This window comes from Heptranchias perlo, chromosome 21 (genome assembly GCF_035084215.1).
Source record: "Heptranchias perlo isolate sHepPer1 chromosome 21, sHepPer1.hap1, whole genome shotgun sequence".
Lineage (NCBI taxonomy): Eukaryota > Metazoa > Chordata > Chondrichthyes > Hexanchiformes > Hexanchidae > Heptranchias > Heptranchias perlo.
The window spans coordinates 8,609,339-8,630,978 of NC_090345.1; the positions used below are offsets into that span (position 1 = coordinate 8,609,339).

Below are 21,640 nucleotides of genomic sequence, written 5' to 3' on the forward strand. Positions count from 1 at the left end.
GGATACGGAGTAGGACATTTAGAACTGAGATGAGGAGAAATGTTTTCACTCAGAGGGTGATGAACCTGTGGAATTCTCTACCACAGAAGGCAGTGGAGGCCAGGTCATTAGATGTATTCAAGGAGATAGATATATTTCTTAATGCTAAAGGGATCAAGGGATATGGGGAAAAAGCGGGAACAGGGTACTGAGTTAGACGATCAGCCATGATCATTTTGAATGGCGGAGCAGGCCCGAAGGGCCGAATGGCCCATTCTTGCTCCTATTTTCTATGTTTCTATGTTAAGTGCTTCACATACAGTGAATTGTAGAAAACTGAGGGAGGGAAGCTCATCTGACCAAGATGGCTGCACATAGCATGAAGCTCTTAAAAAGGCAACATCACTACTTGATTTTTTTTTTCCTCCCATAAGGCCGAAGTTTTCATTTTTATGTTGAGCTTGAATGTATAGGGAAGCATGTTGGTTGCTGAACAAAAGACCGTAGAATTTTGCACTGGGATGTCAAGGAGCCAGCCAGGACTTCCCCCAATCTAACAAATGATTCAATAACCCTGCTTCAGAGAGTGATGGTTAACTGTGTTTGAATTTCTACACAATTTCTAAATTTAGTATTTGTTTTGCTGTGATCTTACTTGTACAGTTCCAGTTATGACACTTATTCACACACATCAGCTGTAAATCAATTTGGGACTACACACACTTTTCTAGTGAATTCCTTCTGTTTATTATTCAATCCTGATTTGACACTGGCAAATAAAATTTTGAGCATCTGTAGCAGCAGAAAACCACATTTCAGTCAATCTACTGTACCTGTTGCTAAAAACCGGTGAGTTGCTAGTAAAAGCTGAGGTGAAACCTTGATTCTTATATCAGTGTCTGAGATTTTGAACAGTGAGAAGTCGTGTGGCTTTCGTTCACGGTGAGCTATCTTCTTTGTCCTATTGTCAGCTGCAATTGCAAAATGAAGATTTTTTTTTATTAACATACAGAAGGAATTTATCAGTGAGATCAGATACAAACTCTAGCTTCCCCACCACTTTTTTCTATTGTAGGGACCTGCTACTGTGATTCCTCAAATTAACTGGATGTGTTGAAATTGACTGTTCATGGGATTGTGCTGCCGTGTGCTGCACTATTTAGCGGTCTATACGATAACTGGCACAACTGCCCCAATCAAGACATAAGACATTCAAGGTTAAGATTCAATCTCCCAACCATATAGCCAGGAGCAAAATAATGTACTATTAACAGCACTATCGTCACTAAAATCTGCCAATGTTACATAATTGTGATTTTAGCCTTGGTGGTGCAAAACTTAACCTGCCATTGAGTTTGAGGTTAGCTATTATCCAGATGTGGTGAGCTAAAAGACTCACCATCTTCCACGAGACATCAACATGTTTATACAATCATTTCCAATCCATAATTTTTTTTCCTTTGCTATCTTTCCAGCTTGTTGTAGCACTTTCCTATCCCATCGACGGATATGGTTGACAAACCACAGCTGTGTTTTATTCCCCTTTAGGATTTATTTTTCTCTCGTTAAAAAGTTTTTAAGCGGAAAACAGTTTGGGCATTTTATATTGGATAGGGTCAGATTTAACCCATTCACTTCCAGGCGTTAATCGATGTGAAATGTCACGTGTAACTGCACATTTTGCAGACAATCATTTATTTTACCTTGATTCTGTATCGAGAAATTTTGTGCGCAATCAGAACTGAGATCCAAATCATCACATGGTACCACCACCTCTCTTGACCCCTCCATCACTTCTGATTTGTTAAGCTGCTTGTCCGATATCCAGTGCTGGATGAGCAGAAATTTCCTTCAACTAAATATTGGGAAGACCGAAGCCATTGTCTCCAGTCCCCGCCACAAACTCTGTTCCCTGGCCACCGACTCCATCCCTCTCTCTTGCCACTCTCCGAGGTTGAACCAGACCGTTCGCAACCATGGTGTCCTACTTGACCATGAGATGAGCTTCCAACCCCATTTCCGCTCCATCACCAAGACCGCCTACTTCCACCTCTAACATCGCTTGTCTTCGCCCTTACCTCAGCTCATCTGCTGCTGAAACCCTCATCCGTGCCTTTGTTACCTCCAGACTCGACTATTCCAATGCTCTCCTGGTCAGTCTCCCACCCTCCATAAACTTGAGCTCATCCAAAACTCTGCTGCCTGTATCTAACTTGCACTAAGTCCCGTTCACCCATCAGCCCTGTGCTTGCTTACCTACATTGGCTCCCAGTCCAGCAACGCCTCGATTTTAAAATTCTCATCCTTGTTTTCAAATTCCTCCATGGCCTCGCCCCTCCCTATCTCTGCATCGGCAATAAATGCTGGCCTTGCCAGCGACGCCCACAACATCCCACGAACGAATAAAAAAAAAACCTCTTCCAGCCCTATAACCCTCCGAGATCTCCGTGCTCCTCTAAATCTGGCCTCTTGCGCATCCCCGATTTTAATCGCTCCACCTTTGGCAGCTGTGTCTTCAGCTGCCTAGGCCCTAAACTCTGGAATTCCCTCCCTAAACCTCTCCGCCTCTCTCTCCTCCTTTATGATGGTCCTTACAACCTACCTCTTTGACCAAGCTTTTGGTCACCTGTCCGGTTATCTCCTTATGTGGCTCGGTGTCAAATTTTGTTTGATAATCGCTCCTGTGAAGTGCCTTAGGACGTTTTACTACGTTAAAGGTGCTACAGAAATGCAAGTTGTTGTTGTAAAAGAATGAGAGTGCACACTGTAAACGTGTAGTACTGACCATATACAGAAAGGAAAACATCAAGTAAAGGAGCAAGAGACAAAAAGATATTCTCTGATGGCAGAGACCATGAAACAGGGCAACATTTCCAAACCAAAAAACCTCAAGCCAAAATGGCATGAGGAGTGGAAAGAAGTCATAAAACTGGAAAGAAGTCATAAAACACTAAGTTCTGTCTACAAACCAGTTGAGCAGTGCAGGCAGAGTGTATGGATGTTGCACTCTGGTCACAGGATGAAGCTTAAATATCCCACGGCCACCAGATGACAGTAAAGGAGAATGTTGCCAAATTGTTCGCTCCAGAAATTTTTTTAACAGGGGAGAGTTTGATTGTGAGGACACAGCTTCAAGCACACCTGAAAGGAAGTTGGCATCGAGCAAGTTCACTTGCTTCATAATCTTGTTTGGAACATTCTGTATTTTGATAAACTTTAGAGATAAAGTATATGTTTTTCTTACATGATTTATTGTCATGCTGAAGGGCAAATGATAGATGCAGACCTGTAAATTTAACTGCACGGTCCATCACCAACTTACATGTTCCATTAGATACTTCAAAAAGACAAGAGGTTGGCAAAATGCAACAAAGCCACAGTCAACTTTCAAAATATAACATAACCCTCATATGGGATTCAAAGAAATGATTGTCCATGCTGGCTATACTATAATCCATATTCACATTTGACCATGGGTCACTTTAAGGAATTGCTGTAGCTCCTGGCAACATTGCAAATCGTAACTGGCTTCTTCTTCACAGACGTGCTGAGATCTACACAAGAATTAAGTAGCTCCTACACAGGTCCACATACCTCCAGTGTGAAAAGACAGTGTCTCCTCCAAATCCTTTCCATCTACAGCCAGGAGCCTTGATTTAAAGCAGCTCTGGAGAGGATGAGCTGGACAGCAATGTAGCAGTAGAACCTGAAGAAAATACGGATGTGGAAGATGACGACGAAGATTATAATAGTTCCCTTGATTCTGATTCAATATATTGCGATATATCCTTTTGAGAAGTGTCATCTGTTCAGCATTACATGGCCCAAATACATCTAAGTACGGCCAGGATATAAGAAGCAGCAGGGAAGACGAGAAGGTAGTGGGCTAAAAGTTTCTGGATTCCAGAAAAAAGATATCCATGGTCACTTGCAAACTCACAAGGAGAAAAGTTCTAATTCTGTTGACGTCATTCAAAGACAAGCATGGATCAATTAAGTAACAGAGCAGACAGAATCTTATTAGACTTGCTGCTGTCCTATAGGTATTCAATATGCATTGTTGTTTAACATGCCAGAGTAAGTCTTTATGTAATTTCAAGCATCTCTGGATGTAGTTCCAGAAATATCTGGGCCTTTGTTTGTCCTGCTAAACAAAGGGTAGTCTTCAAATTCGGTCAAGTAACAATGTAAAAACAGAATTCTTACAGCACCTCCAGAACTGAGGAACGATGCATCTGCCATCAGTAAAAGTACATACACCCTTTAGAAATATGAGCATTAACCAAATATATTAATACTACTTATACATCTGCTAAAATAAGTTTGCACGTGTAAAAATATTCTGGACCATGCTTGAACCTCCTCCTCTGGCCTGTCTCTGAATTTCATCAAATGAGAAAAGTTTTATACTGTAGTTTGGTCCTTGTGCAAATTAATACATAATTATCCACCCAATTATTGTCTGGTCCAATATGGTTTTATGAGCACAACATAGGTGGTGAAATAGCACAAGATCGAGAAAAACAACTGGTTACACTCCTAATTAATGTATGCTTGAGCTGCCAGAACAACTATGCACAATTATTCTACATGTGCCCAAATATGCCAAAATCGTGCAGTTCAAAAATGGTTTTATACATTCATACACATAAAAGATACATTCATACTCAAATATTTACACAAAGGATCAAAAACAGTCCATTCTGCACACATTATCAATTCCTTTTAACCTTTTGGATGCTCAACATTTTTAAAAAAAGAGGTGCACCATAAAAAAATCCCATGCTGAGGAAACATCTGTTCCCTGATTGAGTTTGGGCAGTCTCAATTTAGTTCCTTATGTGCATCGGTCCACAACACAACTGCCTAATTCAGCACAAAATTGGCAATTTCATTCAAAATGGTATGGAAAATGTAAAAGGTCATGTTGGTGCAATGTTGGAGAGGACCTCTTCTGAAATTGGGCTATGCCTCTTTCTTTGAAGCTTTAGTCAGCATCTAATTGTACTATACCTGGAACTGGAAGTGCTTGGTTTATAAAAGAACAGCTGAAAAAAATTTGCACTTTGGCAATGCCAGTGAAGGAAAATGCTACCATTTCATTAATCATACTACTTCTATTAACTGAGTAAGCTGCTTACATCTCTCCAGGAGATACTGGCAGGAAGCAATACATACTGTACATGTCTGTTTCATCCAGGATCTCTGATTTTATAATTTCTTCAATTATATCTTCCAGTGTGACGATACCCAGTATCTCATAGAAAGGATCACCTTCTCCCTCATTGTTGACTCTCTGTACTATTGCCAGGTGAGATTTACCTAAGAAGAAACAAACACAGAAAGCTGGCTCCATTATAACATTGTACTATAGCAAACGAGCAATAAACATGATACAATAGCGAACTCATTCACACAGTTCTAATAATGTTCAGCTGCGGGATTTATTGCATCTGCCTATAATTCACTGAACAGCTGCATTATCACTGCTCCAGTTAGCAGCAAGAATGCATCATTCTCACTGACTAGCTCTTATCTGGCCTGTGCTTCCTTTTTCTTTCTTAGTACTCTGTGGGAGTTGAAACATAGAAAACATAGAAAATAGGAGCAGTAGTAGGCCATTTGGCCCTTCGAGCCTGCTCCGCCATTCAATATGATCAAGGCGGATCCTCTACCTCGATACCATTTTCCCGCTCTCTCCCCATACCCCTTGATGCCTTTTGTGTCTAAAAATCTATCTAGCTTCTTCTTAAATATATTCAGTGACTTGGCCTCCACAGCCTCCTGTGGTAGAGAATTCCACAGGTTCACCACCCTCTGAGTGAAGAAATTTCTCCTCATCTCAGTCCTAAATGTCCTACCCCATATCCTGAGACTGTGACCCCTTGTTCTGGAGCCCCCCACCCCAGCCAGGGGAAACATCCTCCCTGAATCCAGTCTGTCTAGCCCGGTCAGAATTTTAAATGTTTCAATGAGATCCCCTCTCATTCTTCTAAACTCGAGTGAATACAGGCCGAGTCGACCCAATCTCTCCTCATACGACGGTCCTGCCATCCCAGGAATCAATCTGTTGAACCTTCGCTGCACTCCCTCTATGGCAAGTATATCCTTTCTTAGGTAAGGAGACCAAAACTGCACACAATACTCCAGGTGTGGTCTCACCAAGGCCCTGTATAACTGCAGTAAGATATCCTTGCTCCTGTACTGAGATTCCTTTCAATAAAACATTTAATCATAACAAAAGCAATGCACCCACTGAACAGTGTATTAGAAGACCCCCCTACCTCCCACCCTTATCTTATTTTTCCTGAAAATATTGACTCTTGGGGGTATTGGCAGTGCTCTAATACCTCATCCAAACAGCCATTCTTTATGCAACAGCCTAGGCAGCAAGTGCCAACAGACTTTTCCATTGTGAAGGACCTCACGGCTAAGCCCAATCTTGTGCTCACCCAATGATTAGTAAAAGAGAATTCTGCCTGATTTCCCCTCCACATTTAGCCCAGGAGAGCCAAGACCAATTGAAGCACCCCACTTCTGCTTAGGGTGAGAGATGCAAACTCAGGCAGATTCGGGATTTTTTAATTGCTGGGAAAGGAGGTGAAATTCAGCCTTTACTGAAAGTTTCTTCGATTGTTAAGCAATACTGCTTCTATTTAAAAGTGTGTTTGTTTACAAAATGGTGTTTTTATAGAAACAAAATCAGGCTAGTTTTTCCATGCATTTACAGTCAGTGGGCAGAAAAGATAGTCCATCATTTATGTATAAATATCTATCCATCCTGAGTTGGTAATGCTGTAATACCTGTAGTGCAGTGAAATCAATGAGTGACATTGCAACTGTAATGGTAATGTCCACTGTTAGGCTACCAGCTGTGGCTCAGTGGTTAGCACTCTCACCTGAGTCAGAAGGTGGTGAATTCAAGTCACACTCCAGAGGCTTGAGCACAAAAATCTAGGCTGATACTCCAGTGCAGTACTGAGGGACTGCTGCATTGTTGGAGGTGCCATCTTTCAGATGAGATATTAAACCGAGGCCCCATCTGCCCTCTCAAGTGGAGGTAAAAGATCCCATGGCACTAATTCAAAGAAGAGCAGGGGAGCTTCCCCTGTGTCCTGGCCAATATTTATCCCTCAGCCAACACCACAAAAACAGTTAATATGGTCTTCATCACATTGCCATTTGTGGGATCTTGCTGTAGGCAAATTGGCTGCCACGTTTCCTACATTACAACGGTGACTACATTTTTAAAAAAATTACTTTATTGGCTGTAAAGCACTTTAGGACATCCTGAGGTCATAAAAGGTACTATATGAATGCAAATATTTCTTTTTCTTCTTAGTTCCTCTACAGGATAGCACTGTTACCTTTAAAATTGTAAGAACTCCGGTTATTCTTGTTTGCTCCAGAGGTGGCACTATACCCTCTCTTTGCCTGTTATAACAAATATAACTAAAAGATGTTTTCTTCTTCTAACTGTTAAGCAACACCGAAGGAGATTCACTGGTATGTTATTAAAAGTCTTGTGATTGCATACACTTCCAGAAACCATATTTCCTACTGTCACAAATTTTGAGCAATGCCTTTTGTGGCAACATTTAGAATGAAAGATCCACATGTAAATATGTATAATTGAAAAAGCTATTAAAATATGAAAACCTTATTTGCCTGTCACGCTGTACTTCCAGGCCTCCAAATACTAGTTGTGCTGTGATACCTCATCCCGGTCCACCCTTTTTCTTTTTTCCCCCACCCTACCCTAAGTCCATTCCACATCTTGCAGATCAAAAAATGTAACAATAATTTCTGCTGTGCTGAAACACTGATAAAGCAGTCATAAAAAAAAATCATAGAGCATCTAACCACACAAGCTATTCAGCAGAGAATCATGAACATAATAAAATCAGCTCAAAGGTGTTGGAAAAACACCCATCTCCTAATCAGACATAATGGATTGTGCACTCAACTCAGTAATGGGTTTAGAATATCTCCTGGAATCTATTTACATTATAAGGGAAACTAAGAATTTGTAGAAAAATTAAAGTAAGTCCAATTATTTCCTGCTGATATCAGTGGGTGCGTAATCAGACTGAAGGTCAGTGAAGTTTCCAACCACCTCTAACTTCTTGTGACCCTTCTACTGCTCAGCCAATGTAAGTGAGTAGTTCTCTGTTCTTCGAATTATATTTTAGTAATACCACTAAAAACAGATTGACTGCTCATTTGTGTCAATGCCGTTTGTGGGACTTTGCTATGCACAAAACAACTGCAAGATTTGCCTCTAGAACAACAGTCTCTGTTCTTCAAAAGAAAGTTTGAAAGGCTTCAAGACATTTGAGAGATGCAATAATGTGATATATAAATGAAAGCCTCTCTTTTAGTAATCTACAGGCTGATATTTTACTAAATTAAAGAATATTTTGCTAATATTTTTGCTGGCATTTTATTTACCCTTTGTCCACAATCGTCATTGGCTTCCTCTGAAGTTCGCCACATACATGTCCAGTATCACTATTGGCTTGCACTGAGGGGAAAATAACTGCAGTTTTTTTTTAGGTACAGCCATTTAAAAAATAGAAATTTGTTTTAAAAAAAACAAAAATAAGACCGTGGATACGAGAAAAGAATGATGGCCACGTCTGTCTTTAAAAAAGTAAACTACTGCACAAATGTTTAAAAGCTGCAAAAAAACATACACTGTGGTAGAACTTTCTCTTGACCATATCTAACTGTAGGAAGAGACTTTTTGGCCACAATTACATCACTTTGTCTTCTGAAAGAGAAAGTCTAACAGTATTCCCGTTATTTAAAAAAATTGGGTTGTTACCTACAGTTAGTTCAACTGGACACAATTAAAATAAATCTTTAAGTGAACTTTCAACTCACGGGCAAAGTGTGTGGGTCAATGTGTCTCTCTTGGCAGCACTGTGTCTCTAGATTGCAAGGTTGTGGGTTGTTGAAGCTCATAATCTTAAACTAACACTAATTAGAGAGCGATACATCTTTGGCGGTGTCTCTCTTCAAAGGATGTTCAACCAAGGTCCCATCCGCTTGTGTGTCACAGTCATGGCTCAGTGGTAGCACTCGGATTGTGGGTTCAAGCTCCAGTGAAGAGACTTGAACACATAATCTAAACTGACAGCACTGATGGAGTGCTGCACTGTTGAACTGTCTTTCATATGAGACATTAAATCAAGGCCCCGTCTGCCCTCGAGTGGGCAGCAAGGTAGTTCTCCCGGTGTCCTGGCGAACATTTATTCCTTAACCTAAATGATAGGAACATAGGAACAGGAGTAGGCCATTCAGCCCCTCGTGCCTGCTCCGCCATTTGATAAGATCATGGCTGATCTGTGATCTAACTCCATATACCTGCCTTTGGCCCATATCCCTTAATACCTTTGGTTGCCAAAAAGCTATCTATCTCACATTTAAATTTAACAATTGAGCTAATATCAATTGCCGTTTGCAGAAGAGAGTTCCAAACTTCTACCACCCTTTGTGTGTAGAAATGTTTTCTAATCTCGCTCTTGAAAGATCTGGCTCTAATTTTTAGACTGTGCCTAGAATCCCCAACCAGTGGAAATAGTTTCTCTCTATCCACCCTATCTGTTCCCCTTAATATCTTATAAACTTCGATCAGATCACCCCTTAACCTTCTAAACTCTAGAGAATACAACCCCAATTTGTGTAATCTCTCCTCGTAACTTAACCCTTGAAGTCCGGGTATCATTCTAGTAAACCTACGCTGCACTCCCTCCAAGGACAATATGTCCTTCTGAAGGTGCGGTGCCCAGAACTGCTCACAGTACTCGAGGTGCAGTCTAACCAGGGTTTTGTATAGCTGCAGCATAACTTATGCCCCCCCTTGTACTCTTGTCCATGAAAAACAAATCATTTGGTCATTTATTTCATTGCTGCTTGTGGGACTTTGCTGTGTGCAAACTGGCTGCACATTTCCAGAAATGATAACAGTGATTGCACTTTGGTTGCAAAGAGCTTGTAGTGAAGAGCTTTGTGACTGCACTTTGGTTGCCCCGAGGTCGCGAACAGCGTTCTATAAATGCAAGTTTGTTCTTTCTTTTCCAGTGCTTCAGGTGAATGTTAAATAATCCTGGCATTGTTCAAAGAGGAGTAGAGTTCTCCATTTCCAGGCCTATATCAACATTCCTCTCCCAATCTTGCAGATTGCCTATAGATTTTCTAACCCTCTAGAAAGATTTAAATTTTCACCAGTAATTATTCCCGATAACTGAGCAGGTTCACATATATTCAAGTGCCATTTTATGCAGGTTACGATGGATGCTGAGAGGAACATCAAATTTTCAGGAAGTTAGGACCAATGACAACATATTTACCCAGAGAAAAAAATTAAATCATAAATATTTTGATGTTCATTAAATTTTTGAGTAGTGAGTATTCACTGACAAAGAAAAATCTGCACCAGATGTTGGCTGAATAATAACCTAATTAGAAAGTTGAAAATCAGAGCTTAATTTAAATTATGGCAAAACTAGGCCTTTAGATTTTTGGGTTTTATGTTTTCCCGAATCCAGTTTAAAATAAAATCTAGCCAAATCAGATGCAAGCAGAAATGAGCGTTTCTGATCAAAATGAAACAGCATTTTTATAATCAGAAAATTTCAGGTTTTTCAGTCTAATCAGTAAAATATTTCTAGAAAGAACAAAGAAAATATTTTACAGTATTAACATTTAGAACCGTCTTCACAAAGTATAATGCTCAAAGGAGTTGACGAGCAAATTTAGCTACATCATCACCCCTGAGCATTTCTCCCCCAGAAACTTTGGTCAGTAGTCTGTATGTTACACAGGTAACAGAAGGGGTGCTCTGTATCAATCCTGACCCACACCAAAAAAGAAAGCAGTTGCGGGCATCACACCAGAACACTAGATGGCAATGTTGACATTCAGGTTTTATCATGTTTCACCCTAATTTTTGAATTCCGGGGTTAATTATCAGGTTTCATTCTAAAATCAGAAGGCTTAAGCCTAACAGGTTTGTTTTCTGCCCTCCTCTTCTGAAGTCACCAATTCATGCTGTAGTACATTTACAGGGATGCCACCAACCCTGCAGACCTCACATGCAAGTGACCATCCTTCAAACGTGAACCTAGGTCATACGTGTTGACAGGCTATTCAGTTGTGGACAGCATCACAGCTGAACTCAATCCCATCTTCTCAGTCTCCAAACAGGTGCACCTTCTAGGTCGAGTCACCAGATAATGATCAGGTGCAGGAAAACCTAACTGTAGCCCCATCCTAGCTGAGACAAGCTAACTCAGCACAGGCCAGGAATTGAATTGGAAACTTTGCAGTGTCAAACTGGGCACTATGCCATTGTGGGAGATGAAGGCCCATCGTAACACTCTTAAAAGAATATTTATGACACATCGTCAACACCTCAAAGTAATTTAGTTTAGACACGGCAGTACAACGCTGTATCTGCAGCAATTTACTCTGTGGTGACCTCTAATATTGGGCCATCTGATAAATAGATAAGTGATTCTTTGATTATTTTCAACACAATTAGACTTCAATATGTCTAACATAGAAAGGATCAAGAATGGGTATGTGCTGCCTAATATAAATCACTGCATTGCTGGAGGCATTTGAGAACAACTGCCCTTGTTAGCTTTCAAGTACATGTTTTATTTATGCCATTTCCTCCAGTGTTAACCATTATTCTGAATACTGAGGCACAAATCATCCATTTAAAGGGATGCGAAGAGTAGTCCTGAATGCCAGGAGCACTAAAAACCAGAATTAAGAGAATCAGCTTTGCATATTTCTTTACTGATTCCCTACTGCCAATAGCATTTGTAAACAATATTACAACACCAAGTTATAGTCCAACGATTTTATTTTTAATCCCACAAGCTTTCGGGGGCTTTCCCCTTCCTCAGGCGGTGTGAAAGCCCCCGAAAGCTTGTGGGATTAAAAATAAAATCGTTGGACTATAACTTGGTGTTGTAAAATTGTTTACAATTGTTAACCCCAGTCCATCACCGGCATCTCCACATCATGGCCAATAGCATTAGCAGCAGAATCCCAGCATGACTCCTATTTAGCAGCATAAACATTCACAACCTCATTTAATCTTTTGCACCCATGTGCCAAAGGAGCAATGAGGTCAAATGTCACAGGAAGCTTATAGGGCTTCTTCTTCAGCTTTCTTAGGACAAAGGCAAAAAAAAAATCCTTCAAATTGGCATCTGAACCATTGTGAACTCCTGAACCACCAGGGTTAGTATGTATCGAGATAAAAATGCCAAAAGTTTTGGAAATCTGAAATAAAAACAGAAAGTGCTATAGCGCCACAGCAGGTCGGTAAGCACTTGAAAGAGAAAAACAAATGACTGGGAACTGAAGGGAGGATGTAAACTGAAACATTAACATGTCAATTTCTTTCCGATGCTGACAGACTTGCTGTATATTTTCTGTTTACTAGTCAATCTCCTGTGGCGGTGCACATGTGTGGTTAAGACCAAGTGCAGCCTTCAGATGAAGGAGGAATAACTGGACCAGGGCATGCAGACATAATCCATCGCTGGCTCCCAGTCCACCAATGCCTTGATTTTAAAAATCTCATGCTTGTGTTCAAATCCCTCCAAGGTTTGGCCCTCCCTACCTCTAACCTGTTTCAGCCCTACAGCCGTCCAAGAACTCTGCATTCCTCCAACTCTGGCCTCTTGTGCATCCCCCTACTTCCTTCGCCCCACCATTGGCAGCCATGCCGTCAGCCATCTAGGCCCTAAAATCTGGAATTCCTTCTCCAAACCTTTCAGCCTCTCCTCCTTTAAGACGCTCCTTAAAACTTATCTCTTTGGCCAAGCTTTTGGTCACCTGTCCTAATATCTCCTCCTTTGGTTCAGTCAACTTTTGTCTGATTACACTCTTGAGAAGTGCCTTGGGTCATTTTACTATGTTAAAGGCACTCTATAAATGCAAGTTATTATATTATAGATACTTTACTGTTAGTATGAACTTTTTTCCTGAAATTTATGAAAACGAGAGCAGAGCATTATAGCCAAACTTTAGAATCTAGCATCCGTTAAATGGACTACAGTGCTGACCCTACTTAAAGGCCAGGTATTGCTAATAACATTTAGTCCAGAATTTTGCTCATGTGACTCTTGTTAACCTGATTCCCTATAAAATTCTAATGCTTATGATAAAACAAAAGTTAAGAAATTGTGGAGAATTAAACCTGTGTTTTTGTTGTGCAATCACATTTCTTTCTGCAAAAATGATTTTTCCTAATTGATTATGAAGACTCAAATTTGCTCATTAGTCTTCAAGCCCCTACTGTTTCTAGCAGCTGCTGTATTGCTCAGCTGGATGCTTAGCAGCAGGTTGTTCTTCAGAAGGTACAGCTTTGTTTTAAAAAAGAACTTCATATGGCAATTATAAAGGTCCTTACCACTAATTCATCTTAAAAGAGATAAGAATCAGTGCAGTGCACCTCCATTCTCCTACCTCCTCATCGCTGAGAGAAAAATTCATCCTCAAAAAGTTCTGTTTTATGCGGTACACTAAAATGGATAATGCTTGCACAGTTGCTGAAAATCTGTTTATACAAGTTGTTATAATTCGGGCTTTCATCCAACACATCTCTTATGAATTAAAACCTGCAACCTCATTCATGACCTGAATGAGATAGCATTTACAGGACAAACAATTATTCTTTTGCTGTGGTACTTGTACCAAAGGTTACATGGGCTGTCCCACCACATTCTCTTGTACAATGTGAAAGGCATTAATTAACACCCTATCACACAGTAAATACAGGTTAAACTAATAAGCAAGTTTACTTACAAGGAAAATAATTATATAGAAGCAAAATCCCCGCAAGAAATTAGCAGTATAGTAGTTGGCTTAATCAATTCATAAACTGTTTCAAAACAGTAAAACGTCTTGCAACTAGCAGTCTTTTCCAGAATCTTTTCATACTGTCTCTGATGAACTGTTATGTGACGAAGCTTCCTGTAGCCCCACTTGCTGCCTCCACTCTAATAGCAATTAAATTCCTGAGGGAAACCCCAGCTCTTATATAACATCTGCAACTTCAAAAGATATGTTTCAACACATGAGCAAAGATGTTCTTGTTTAAAAGCAAGGCAATCAGAATATTATTCACTACCACTCAAGGTGTGACAGCGGTCCCTTGGCTATCTATTGAATTATTTGCTTAACACATGGCCATAACAGCAACTATTCTTAAAATATGATACGTGAATCATTCAATAACATTTCAAAAGTGTAAGACTAGTCAAAGAAACTTGACCTGATTAGTTTCTGATCAAGCAGCAATACAAAACAATGGCTGGCCACGTCCATACAAAATTAGTGGCTATCCCTAAACATTTTTATGCATTGTTTTTCTCCTCGTGGCAACAAGGGGAAAAATTCTGTCTCAACTATAGCTAATTGGAGTCAATTTTAAAACAGATTGTTCTATGTAAAGTCATCCTGTAAAAAAGACTGCACAGATATTTTCCCTTTTCAGGCATAACAAAGCTCACTTTCTATCACACCAGTGACTAAGTAAATTGCATTTAATATTTTTGAACAAGAAAGCTCTTCTATCGGGTCAGTTGGTTAAGATTGGTAGTATACAGACCAGAAAGATCCCAACTGCAAATCCCCTTTGTGTTGAATTATCTGATCTCAGCCAGGTGGGTAGTTGTGGTGCTACAATTGGCCTCAGCTCTCCAAGGTTAGGAATTAACAACTGCTATCCAGTGACCCCCCACCCCCTTGCTGGAAAGATGTGTAGATGTTGGGTCATCACAAGGTCATTCTTAGCTGTGATGCTCCCTGTGGATCAATAACCTGCCAACACACACTGTCCAGGTTTATATATAATGAACAACCAACTGGGTGAGGTATTAAAAGATTCTGTTAAACCACTCCACAGCAAGGAGTCAATGCCTTCAGCAGAGGAGGAAGTGAGGGAGGGAAATTGGCAAAAATGGAGAAAAATTATATCCTTGAACCAGTTTCTAAGTTCATGCATGGAGTACAATGAGCTTCTACACAGTTCAACGACAAGCATTATAAGTACAGATATTTCACTGCATTAACTTTCTCTCAGAAAATAAGTGCACTTGTGTTCTTTGAAGAAATACTATATGCCTCCCAGGTGGTTTATTTAATCTTCAGTTCTGAATGTACTGCAGTTCTCAAACTGTTTTCCCATCTCCCCTATTCAATCACCACTAAATCTGGACACTGCACTTCAAGGAAGATGTCAAAGCCTTAGAGAGGGTGCAGAAGAGATTTACTAGAATGGTGCCAGGGATGAGGGACTTCAGTTGTGTGGAAAGACTGGAGAAGCTGGGGTGTTTTAAAAAAAAATTCGTTCATGGGATGTGGGCATCGCTGGCGAGGCTGGCATTTATTGCCCATCCTTAATTGCCCTTGAGAAGGTGGTGGTGAGCCGCCTTCTTGAACTGCTGCAGTCCGTGTGGTGACGGTTCTCCCACAGTGCTGTTAGGAAGGGAGTTCCAAGACTTTGACCCAGCGACGATGAAGGAACGGCGATATATTTCCAAGTCGGGATGGTGTGTGACTTGGAGGGGAACGTGCAGGTGGTGTTGTTCCCATGTACCTGCTGCTCTTGTCCTTCTGGGTGGCAGAGGTTGTGGGTTTGGGAGGTGCTGTCGAAGAAGCCTTGGCGAGTTGCTGCAGTGCATCCTGTGGATGGTACACACTGCAGCCACAGTGCGCCGGTAGTGAAGGGAGTGAATGTTTAGGGTGGTGGATGGGGTGCCAATCAAGCGGGCTGCTTTATCTTGGATGGTGTCGAGCTTCTCGAGTGTTGTTGGAGCTGCACTCATCCAAGCAAGTGGAGAGTATTCCATCACACTCCTGACTTGTGCCTTGTAGATGGTGGAAAGGCTTTGGGGAGTCAGGAGGTGAGTCACTCGCCGCAGAATACCCAGCCTCTGACCTGCTCTCGTAGCCACAGTATTTATATGGCTGGTCCAGTTAAGTTTCTGGTCAACGGTGACCCCCAGGATGTTGATGGTGGGGAATTCGAAGATGGTAATGCCGTTGAATGTCATGGGGAGGTGGTTAGACTCTCTTTTGTTGGAGATAGTCATTGCCTGGCACTTATCTGGCGCGAATGTTACTTACCACTTATGAGCCCAAGCCTGGATGTTGTCCAGGTCTTGCTGCATGCAGGCTCAGACTGCTTCACTATTTGAGGGGCTGCGAATGGAACTGAACACAGTGCAATCATCAGCGAACATCCCCATTTCTGACCTTATGATGGACGGAAGGTCATTGATGAAGCAGCTGAAGATGGTTGGGCCTAGGACACTGCCCTGAGGAACTCCTGCAGCAATGTCCTGGGGCTGAGATGATTGGCCTCCAACAACCACTACCATCTTCCTTTGTGCTAGGTATGATTCCAGCCACTGGAGAGTTTTCCCCCTGATTCCCATTGACTTCAATTTTACTCGGGCTCCTTGGTGCCACTCGGTCAAATGCTGCCTTGATGTCAAGGGCAGTCTCTCGCACCTCACCTCTGGAATTCAGCTCTTTTGTCCATGTTTGGACCAAGGCTGTAATGAGGTCTGGAACCGAGTGGTCCTGGCAGAACCCAAACTGAGCATCGGTGAACAGGTTATTGATGAGTAAGTGTCGCTTGATAGCACTGTCGACGACACCTTCCATCACTTCGCTGATGATTGAGAGTAGACTGATGGGGCGGTAATTGGCCGGATTGGATTTGTCCTGCTTTTTGTGGACAGGACATACCTGGGCAATTTTCCACATTGTCGGGTAGATGCCAATGTTGTAGCTGTACTGGAACAGCGCTAGAGGCGCAGCTAGTTCTGGAGCACAAGTTTTCAGCAACACAGCTGGGATGTTGTCGGGGCCCATAGCCTTTGCTGTATCCAGTGCACTCAGCCGTTTCTTGATATCACGTGGAGTGAATCGAATTGGCTGAAGACTGGCTTCTGTGATGGTGGGGATATCGGGAGGAGGCTGAGATGGATCATCCACTCTGCACTTCTGGCTGAAGATGGTTGCAAACGCTGACTTCTTCTTAGAACAGAGAAGGTTATCGGGAGATTTGATAGAGGTGTTCAAAATCATGAACGGTTCTGACATGAGTAAATAAGGAGAAACTGTTCCCAGTGGCAGAAGGGTCGGTATCCAGAGAACACAGACTTAAGATGATTGGCAAAAGAGCCAGAGCTGACATGAGGAAAATTTTTTTTTTACATATCGAGTTGTAATGATCGAGTTGGAATGCATTGCCTGAAAGGGTGGTGGAAGCAGATTCAATAGTAACTTTCAAAGAGGAATTGGATAAATACTTGAAGGGAAAAAATTTACAGAGCTATGGGGAAAGAGCAGGAGAATGGAACTAATTGGTTAGCTCTTTCAAAGAGCCAGCACAGGCAAGATGGGCCAAATGGCCTCCTCCTGTGCTGTACCTACTATGATAATTAAAAAGTATTTACAGAATTGATCATGTTTTCCTGCACTGGCTGCAAGCCAAAATACTTAGAAAGACCAAACTTCATAGTATCTTACCCTGTTTTGCTATAGGCACTCCATTTGATGCCAAACATTTTCCTTTCCCAATTCCACTGGAGTATTTGACCATTTTTACTGTAATGTGGAAATCCATTTTGTTGCTTCATACCACACCTTTAAGCTATAAAGATACCATTTAAGATTACGAGTAAGACAGTGTGAGAGGCCCACACAGCAAATGCAGTATGAGCATCTTAGGGGAGCCTTAGAAACATTTCATTTGTGCATTAAGTTGGCCTAAAAATGGACAAAATTCAGCCTCCACACATAGTGAGGTAGCATTTTCTTTACTTCCTTACAGCCTATTTATATGTTTAATCTTGCCAGCATTCCCCAAAAGTGTGAAGTGTAATCCAGGAAATTATACCCCAGTTATCTTAATGCAGCAGTGGGCAGAATGCTCATGAGTGTTTTATCAGCTGTTGTCAATGCACAGATCCATAAAAAACTCAACAGATCATGCCTCATCCACAAGAATCCTTTGAGGAGATAACTAAATTGATAGTCGAGGGCAACCCAATGGATATAATTTAATTGGATGTTTGGAAAGGATTTGATAAGGATCCACATATCTGAGGCTTAGAAGGCTTAAGGGTCGTGTAAGTAATAGCTAATTGGAATGAAAATTCATGTAACAATTGAAAACAGAAGATGATCACATCGGAAAAGATCTCTTGGGGCCAAGTGGAGTTCCACAGGATCCGTTATGACCATGTTTTTAAACTTGTTTATAAGTGATTGAGTAGAGTACTTGCTCATCCATTATTTTACAAAATTTGCTCATACCACTGTATGAATATAGATGTGTTTTTACATTACTTTTATTTCTAACAGACAGAACAGTAATGTAGACAGAATTGGTTTAAACTGCGTTCTCGCAAATCCTGTCTTATCCCCTCAATGACGCTGATAACATTGGAGAGGATGAGTTTCAGGGCCGAAGACATTGTACTGTACGGATAGGCACACATAGATTATTAAATAAATAAGCTAGGTGGATAATATTGATCTTAAAGGGTTGTTACAATTAAAACACATAGGCTTTTAAAACACAGGCGATTGATCACAGCAGGGGGTAGTGTAAGAAAGGAGATTGCTGCAATATAAAAGGCAATAGGTTGCTGTAGAGCATACATCAAAAGGTTTTGTACAACAAAACCATAGTTCGGGAAAAGCAATGATAAGAAGTAACAATATGGTATGAAAAGACATGAGGCTCTCATCCCTATCTGATAATCTGTTCAAAGAACTGGGATTTGTAAAACATCAGATAGTATTGCATCCAGCAGGAAGGAGGCCATAAAAGCAAATGGTATAAGATGAGATGCCATGTTTTACACCGTAGGAAGACCTTCGAGACCAGGTAGTGTGAACAAACTTAGAGCAGCCATTTTCATGGTTCCTCACCAAATCCGACCTACATGAGTGTTAGATGTAAGACTGATGTGTATTGCTCCTTATGGGGTTTTAAGAATAATGTTTCGTAACAATAAATGAAGTTAATCATCAGATATATTACTGACTCTAGCTTTCTGATTCTGTTAAAAGGATAAGGAAGGAATTATCCAACAGCCACTAATCTATATAGCCAGATAATGTGTGAGAGAGACTAATGGCATTCAATGAAAGGGCTAAGGAATGGTACATATATTTATCTGTATTAAATTCTATCATGCTGGAAACATGGAGCAGTGAAGAAATGTTTATTAACAATAAGGGAAAAGGTAAAGAATTGGGGGAAATTACTGGCCTTTCATTAGACATAACTACTCAATGTGCAGTGAATATCGACAAAAGACATTCAAGATTGGTGGCAGTGCAGAGAAGAGCCACATAGCTGATTCCTAGTATCAGAAGTTTGAAGAGAGATTGGAGAAACTTGGGCTTTTCAGACTTGAAAGGAGATTTGCAAGAGGTTATCTTATAGCGATGCCCATCTTTAGTACTGAGATAAGGAAAAATTTCTTCACTCAGAGGGTTGTGAATCTTTGGAATTCTCTACCCCAGAGGGCGAGGTCACATTTCAAACAGGAAGTGAAGTTTTGGGCAACCCACTTTCAAAAGGCTATTAAAGAAGATGAGTTGAGTATATTCAAGACTGAGATCGAGTGATATGGGGATCGGGCAGGAAAGTGGAGTTGAGGTGGAAGATCAGCCGTGATCTTATTGAATGGCGGAGCAGGCTCGATGGGCCCTATGGCCTACACCTTCTCCTATTTCTTATATTCTTATGATGCATAGTATAGTTAATAATGTAGAAAAAGTAAATCTGGAAAATTACTTTAAAGTAAATTGCGTAGGTAGGATAAGGGGGCACAGATTCAAATTAGAAAAGGCATTTTAGGATGGATATGAAGAAATTCTTCCTCACATAAAGAGTGACCAATGCATGGAATGGACATCCAGATAAAGTAGTGGGCGCGAAAACCACGGAATCTTTTAAGATCAAATTGGATGCTGCAATGGGGGATTCTAGGATAGTTTTGGATGGATGAACTAAGATAAGAATGAGGGATGCCATTTTCCTAATTGTGATTTTGTGAAGTGTAACCAAATATTGGGGTGCTTCTCCAGAGTATTTTGACTATAGGTCTTAGCAGATTATTCTCACTTTACACAGATCATTGGTGAGGTCACATTTCAAACAGGAAGTGAAGTTTTGGGCAACCCACTTTCAAAAGGCTATTAAAGAAGATTAAAAGGAGAGTGACAATGAAGACTCAGACACTTAACACTCTAAACTACAAAGAAAGACAGATCTAAACTTGTTATCATTAAAGAGAAGACTGAAAGGACACATGATTCAGTTTTTAAAATGCTGGCAGGATTGGATAAAGCAAATAGAAGCCTGTTATTTAAGTTGGACTATGAGTGTAAAACTAGAAGATGCGTATAAAATTAACATGCCTTAAGCAAGACTTGAGATCAGAAGGAATTTGTTCCCTCTCTGTTCCAGAATAGTAGATAAATAAGGTTTAAAACAGCAAAAGTTGTGCTAACTAATGCATTTATAAAAAGCTGAAATATCTTGTTACATAAAGATGATCAAATGTTGTGTGGAATACAGTCAGTCCTAAATCCTACCCTTGGACCATGGAAATATCATGCCAAAATAACCATTTTTGCACATTTCCTTTTCTCTTGAAAGTGTTAACCATAGGAGCTATTATTCATCTGTAAGCCTTGACCACGAGTGAGCCTAATGTTGTCCTCACCCGATGTTCACACACATGCATTTCCATCAGGAACCTTGTCTGACTTTCCCCTTCTTAACCTAAGGCTGCTGAAACCCTATCATAATCCTCACTGATAATCAAGTTCAACATAGATCAAACCTGGGACTTTTGTAGTCTGCATGGTTCAGTTACTCACTGGATAAACTCACCTGAGTCATCGGGGAGCTTTAATTTAGCAACCTAATCATGTCTGTCAGAAACACTGTTAGAAATGTATTTGTAATAATAGACAAAGGGGATTGATAAGGCTGGTAAGTGAAGTTGAGATCAAACAAACAGGGGTAGGCTTGTTTGCTTTAATGTCCATAAAATTCTTTATGTTCTGATCTGAAAGCAAGGTTAGGAAGTCCCATACACCATGGAATTTTATTTGAAGAAATGTTCGCCAGGACACCAGAGAAGTCAACATTCAAAGACCAGGAGAGAAGAAAAAAATAATCAGAAGTCATGCCCAACTTCCCTCCCTGGCCCCCATGTTACCTGATACGTTTCTCTCTCCCTTTCAAATCTGCCGTCATCACCCTCCTCCTCAAAAAACCCACCCTTCACCCCTCTGTCCTTGTAAACTATTGTCCCACCTCCAACCTCCCTTTCCTCTCCAAAGTCCTTGAACGTGTTGTCGCCTCCCAAATTCATGTCCATCTTTCCCGCAACTCCATGTTTGAATCCCTCCAATCAGGTTTCTGTTCCTGCCACAGTATTGAAATGACCCTTATCAAAGTCATAAGTGACATCCTACGTGACTGTGACCATGATAAACTATCCCTCCTCATCCTTCTCGACCAGTCTGCAGCCTTTGACACGGTTGACCACACCATCCTCCTCCAAAGCCTCTCCTCCGTTATCCAGCT

The 21,640-nt window shown here is 40.9% G+C and overlaps 1 protein-coding gene and 1 long non-coding RNA gene across 7 annotated transcripts in view; one reads left to right on the forward strand and one right to left on the reverse strand.

Annotated features, from left to right (window-relative positions):
* The window catches only part of LOC137339954 (metal transporter CNNM1), a 106,103-nt gene that overhangs the window by 59,687 nt on the left and 24,776 nt on the right, over positions 1-21,640 (reverse strand). For both annotated transcript variants that reach the window (XR_010966652.1, XM_068002060.1), the window contains exons 2-3: positions 5,158-5,301; positions 813-950 (exon numbers count right to left, since the gene is read on the reverse strand). Coding sequence is in view for 1 of the 2 variants with exons in the window: in XM_068002060.1 (XP_067858161.1) it covers positions 813-950; positions 5,158-5,301 (282 nt within the window). In the remaining variant the exon portion in view is untranslated. The remainder of the gene's footprint in view (positions 1-812; positions 951-5,157; positions 5,302-21,640) is intronic.
* Positions 1-21,640, forward strand: part of LOC137339955 (uncharacterized) — a 66,293-nt gene that overhangs the window by 36,849 nt on the left and 7,804 nt on the right. For all 5 annotated transcript variants that reach the window (XR_010966656.1, XR_010966658.1, XR_010966655.1 and 2 more), the window contains exon 3: positions 5,219-5,290. This is a non-coding gene — a long non-coding RNA (uncharacterized lncRNA). The remainder of the gene's footprint in view (positions 1-5,218; positions 5,291-21,640) is intronic.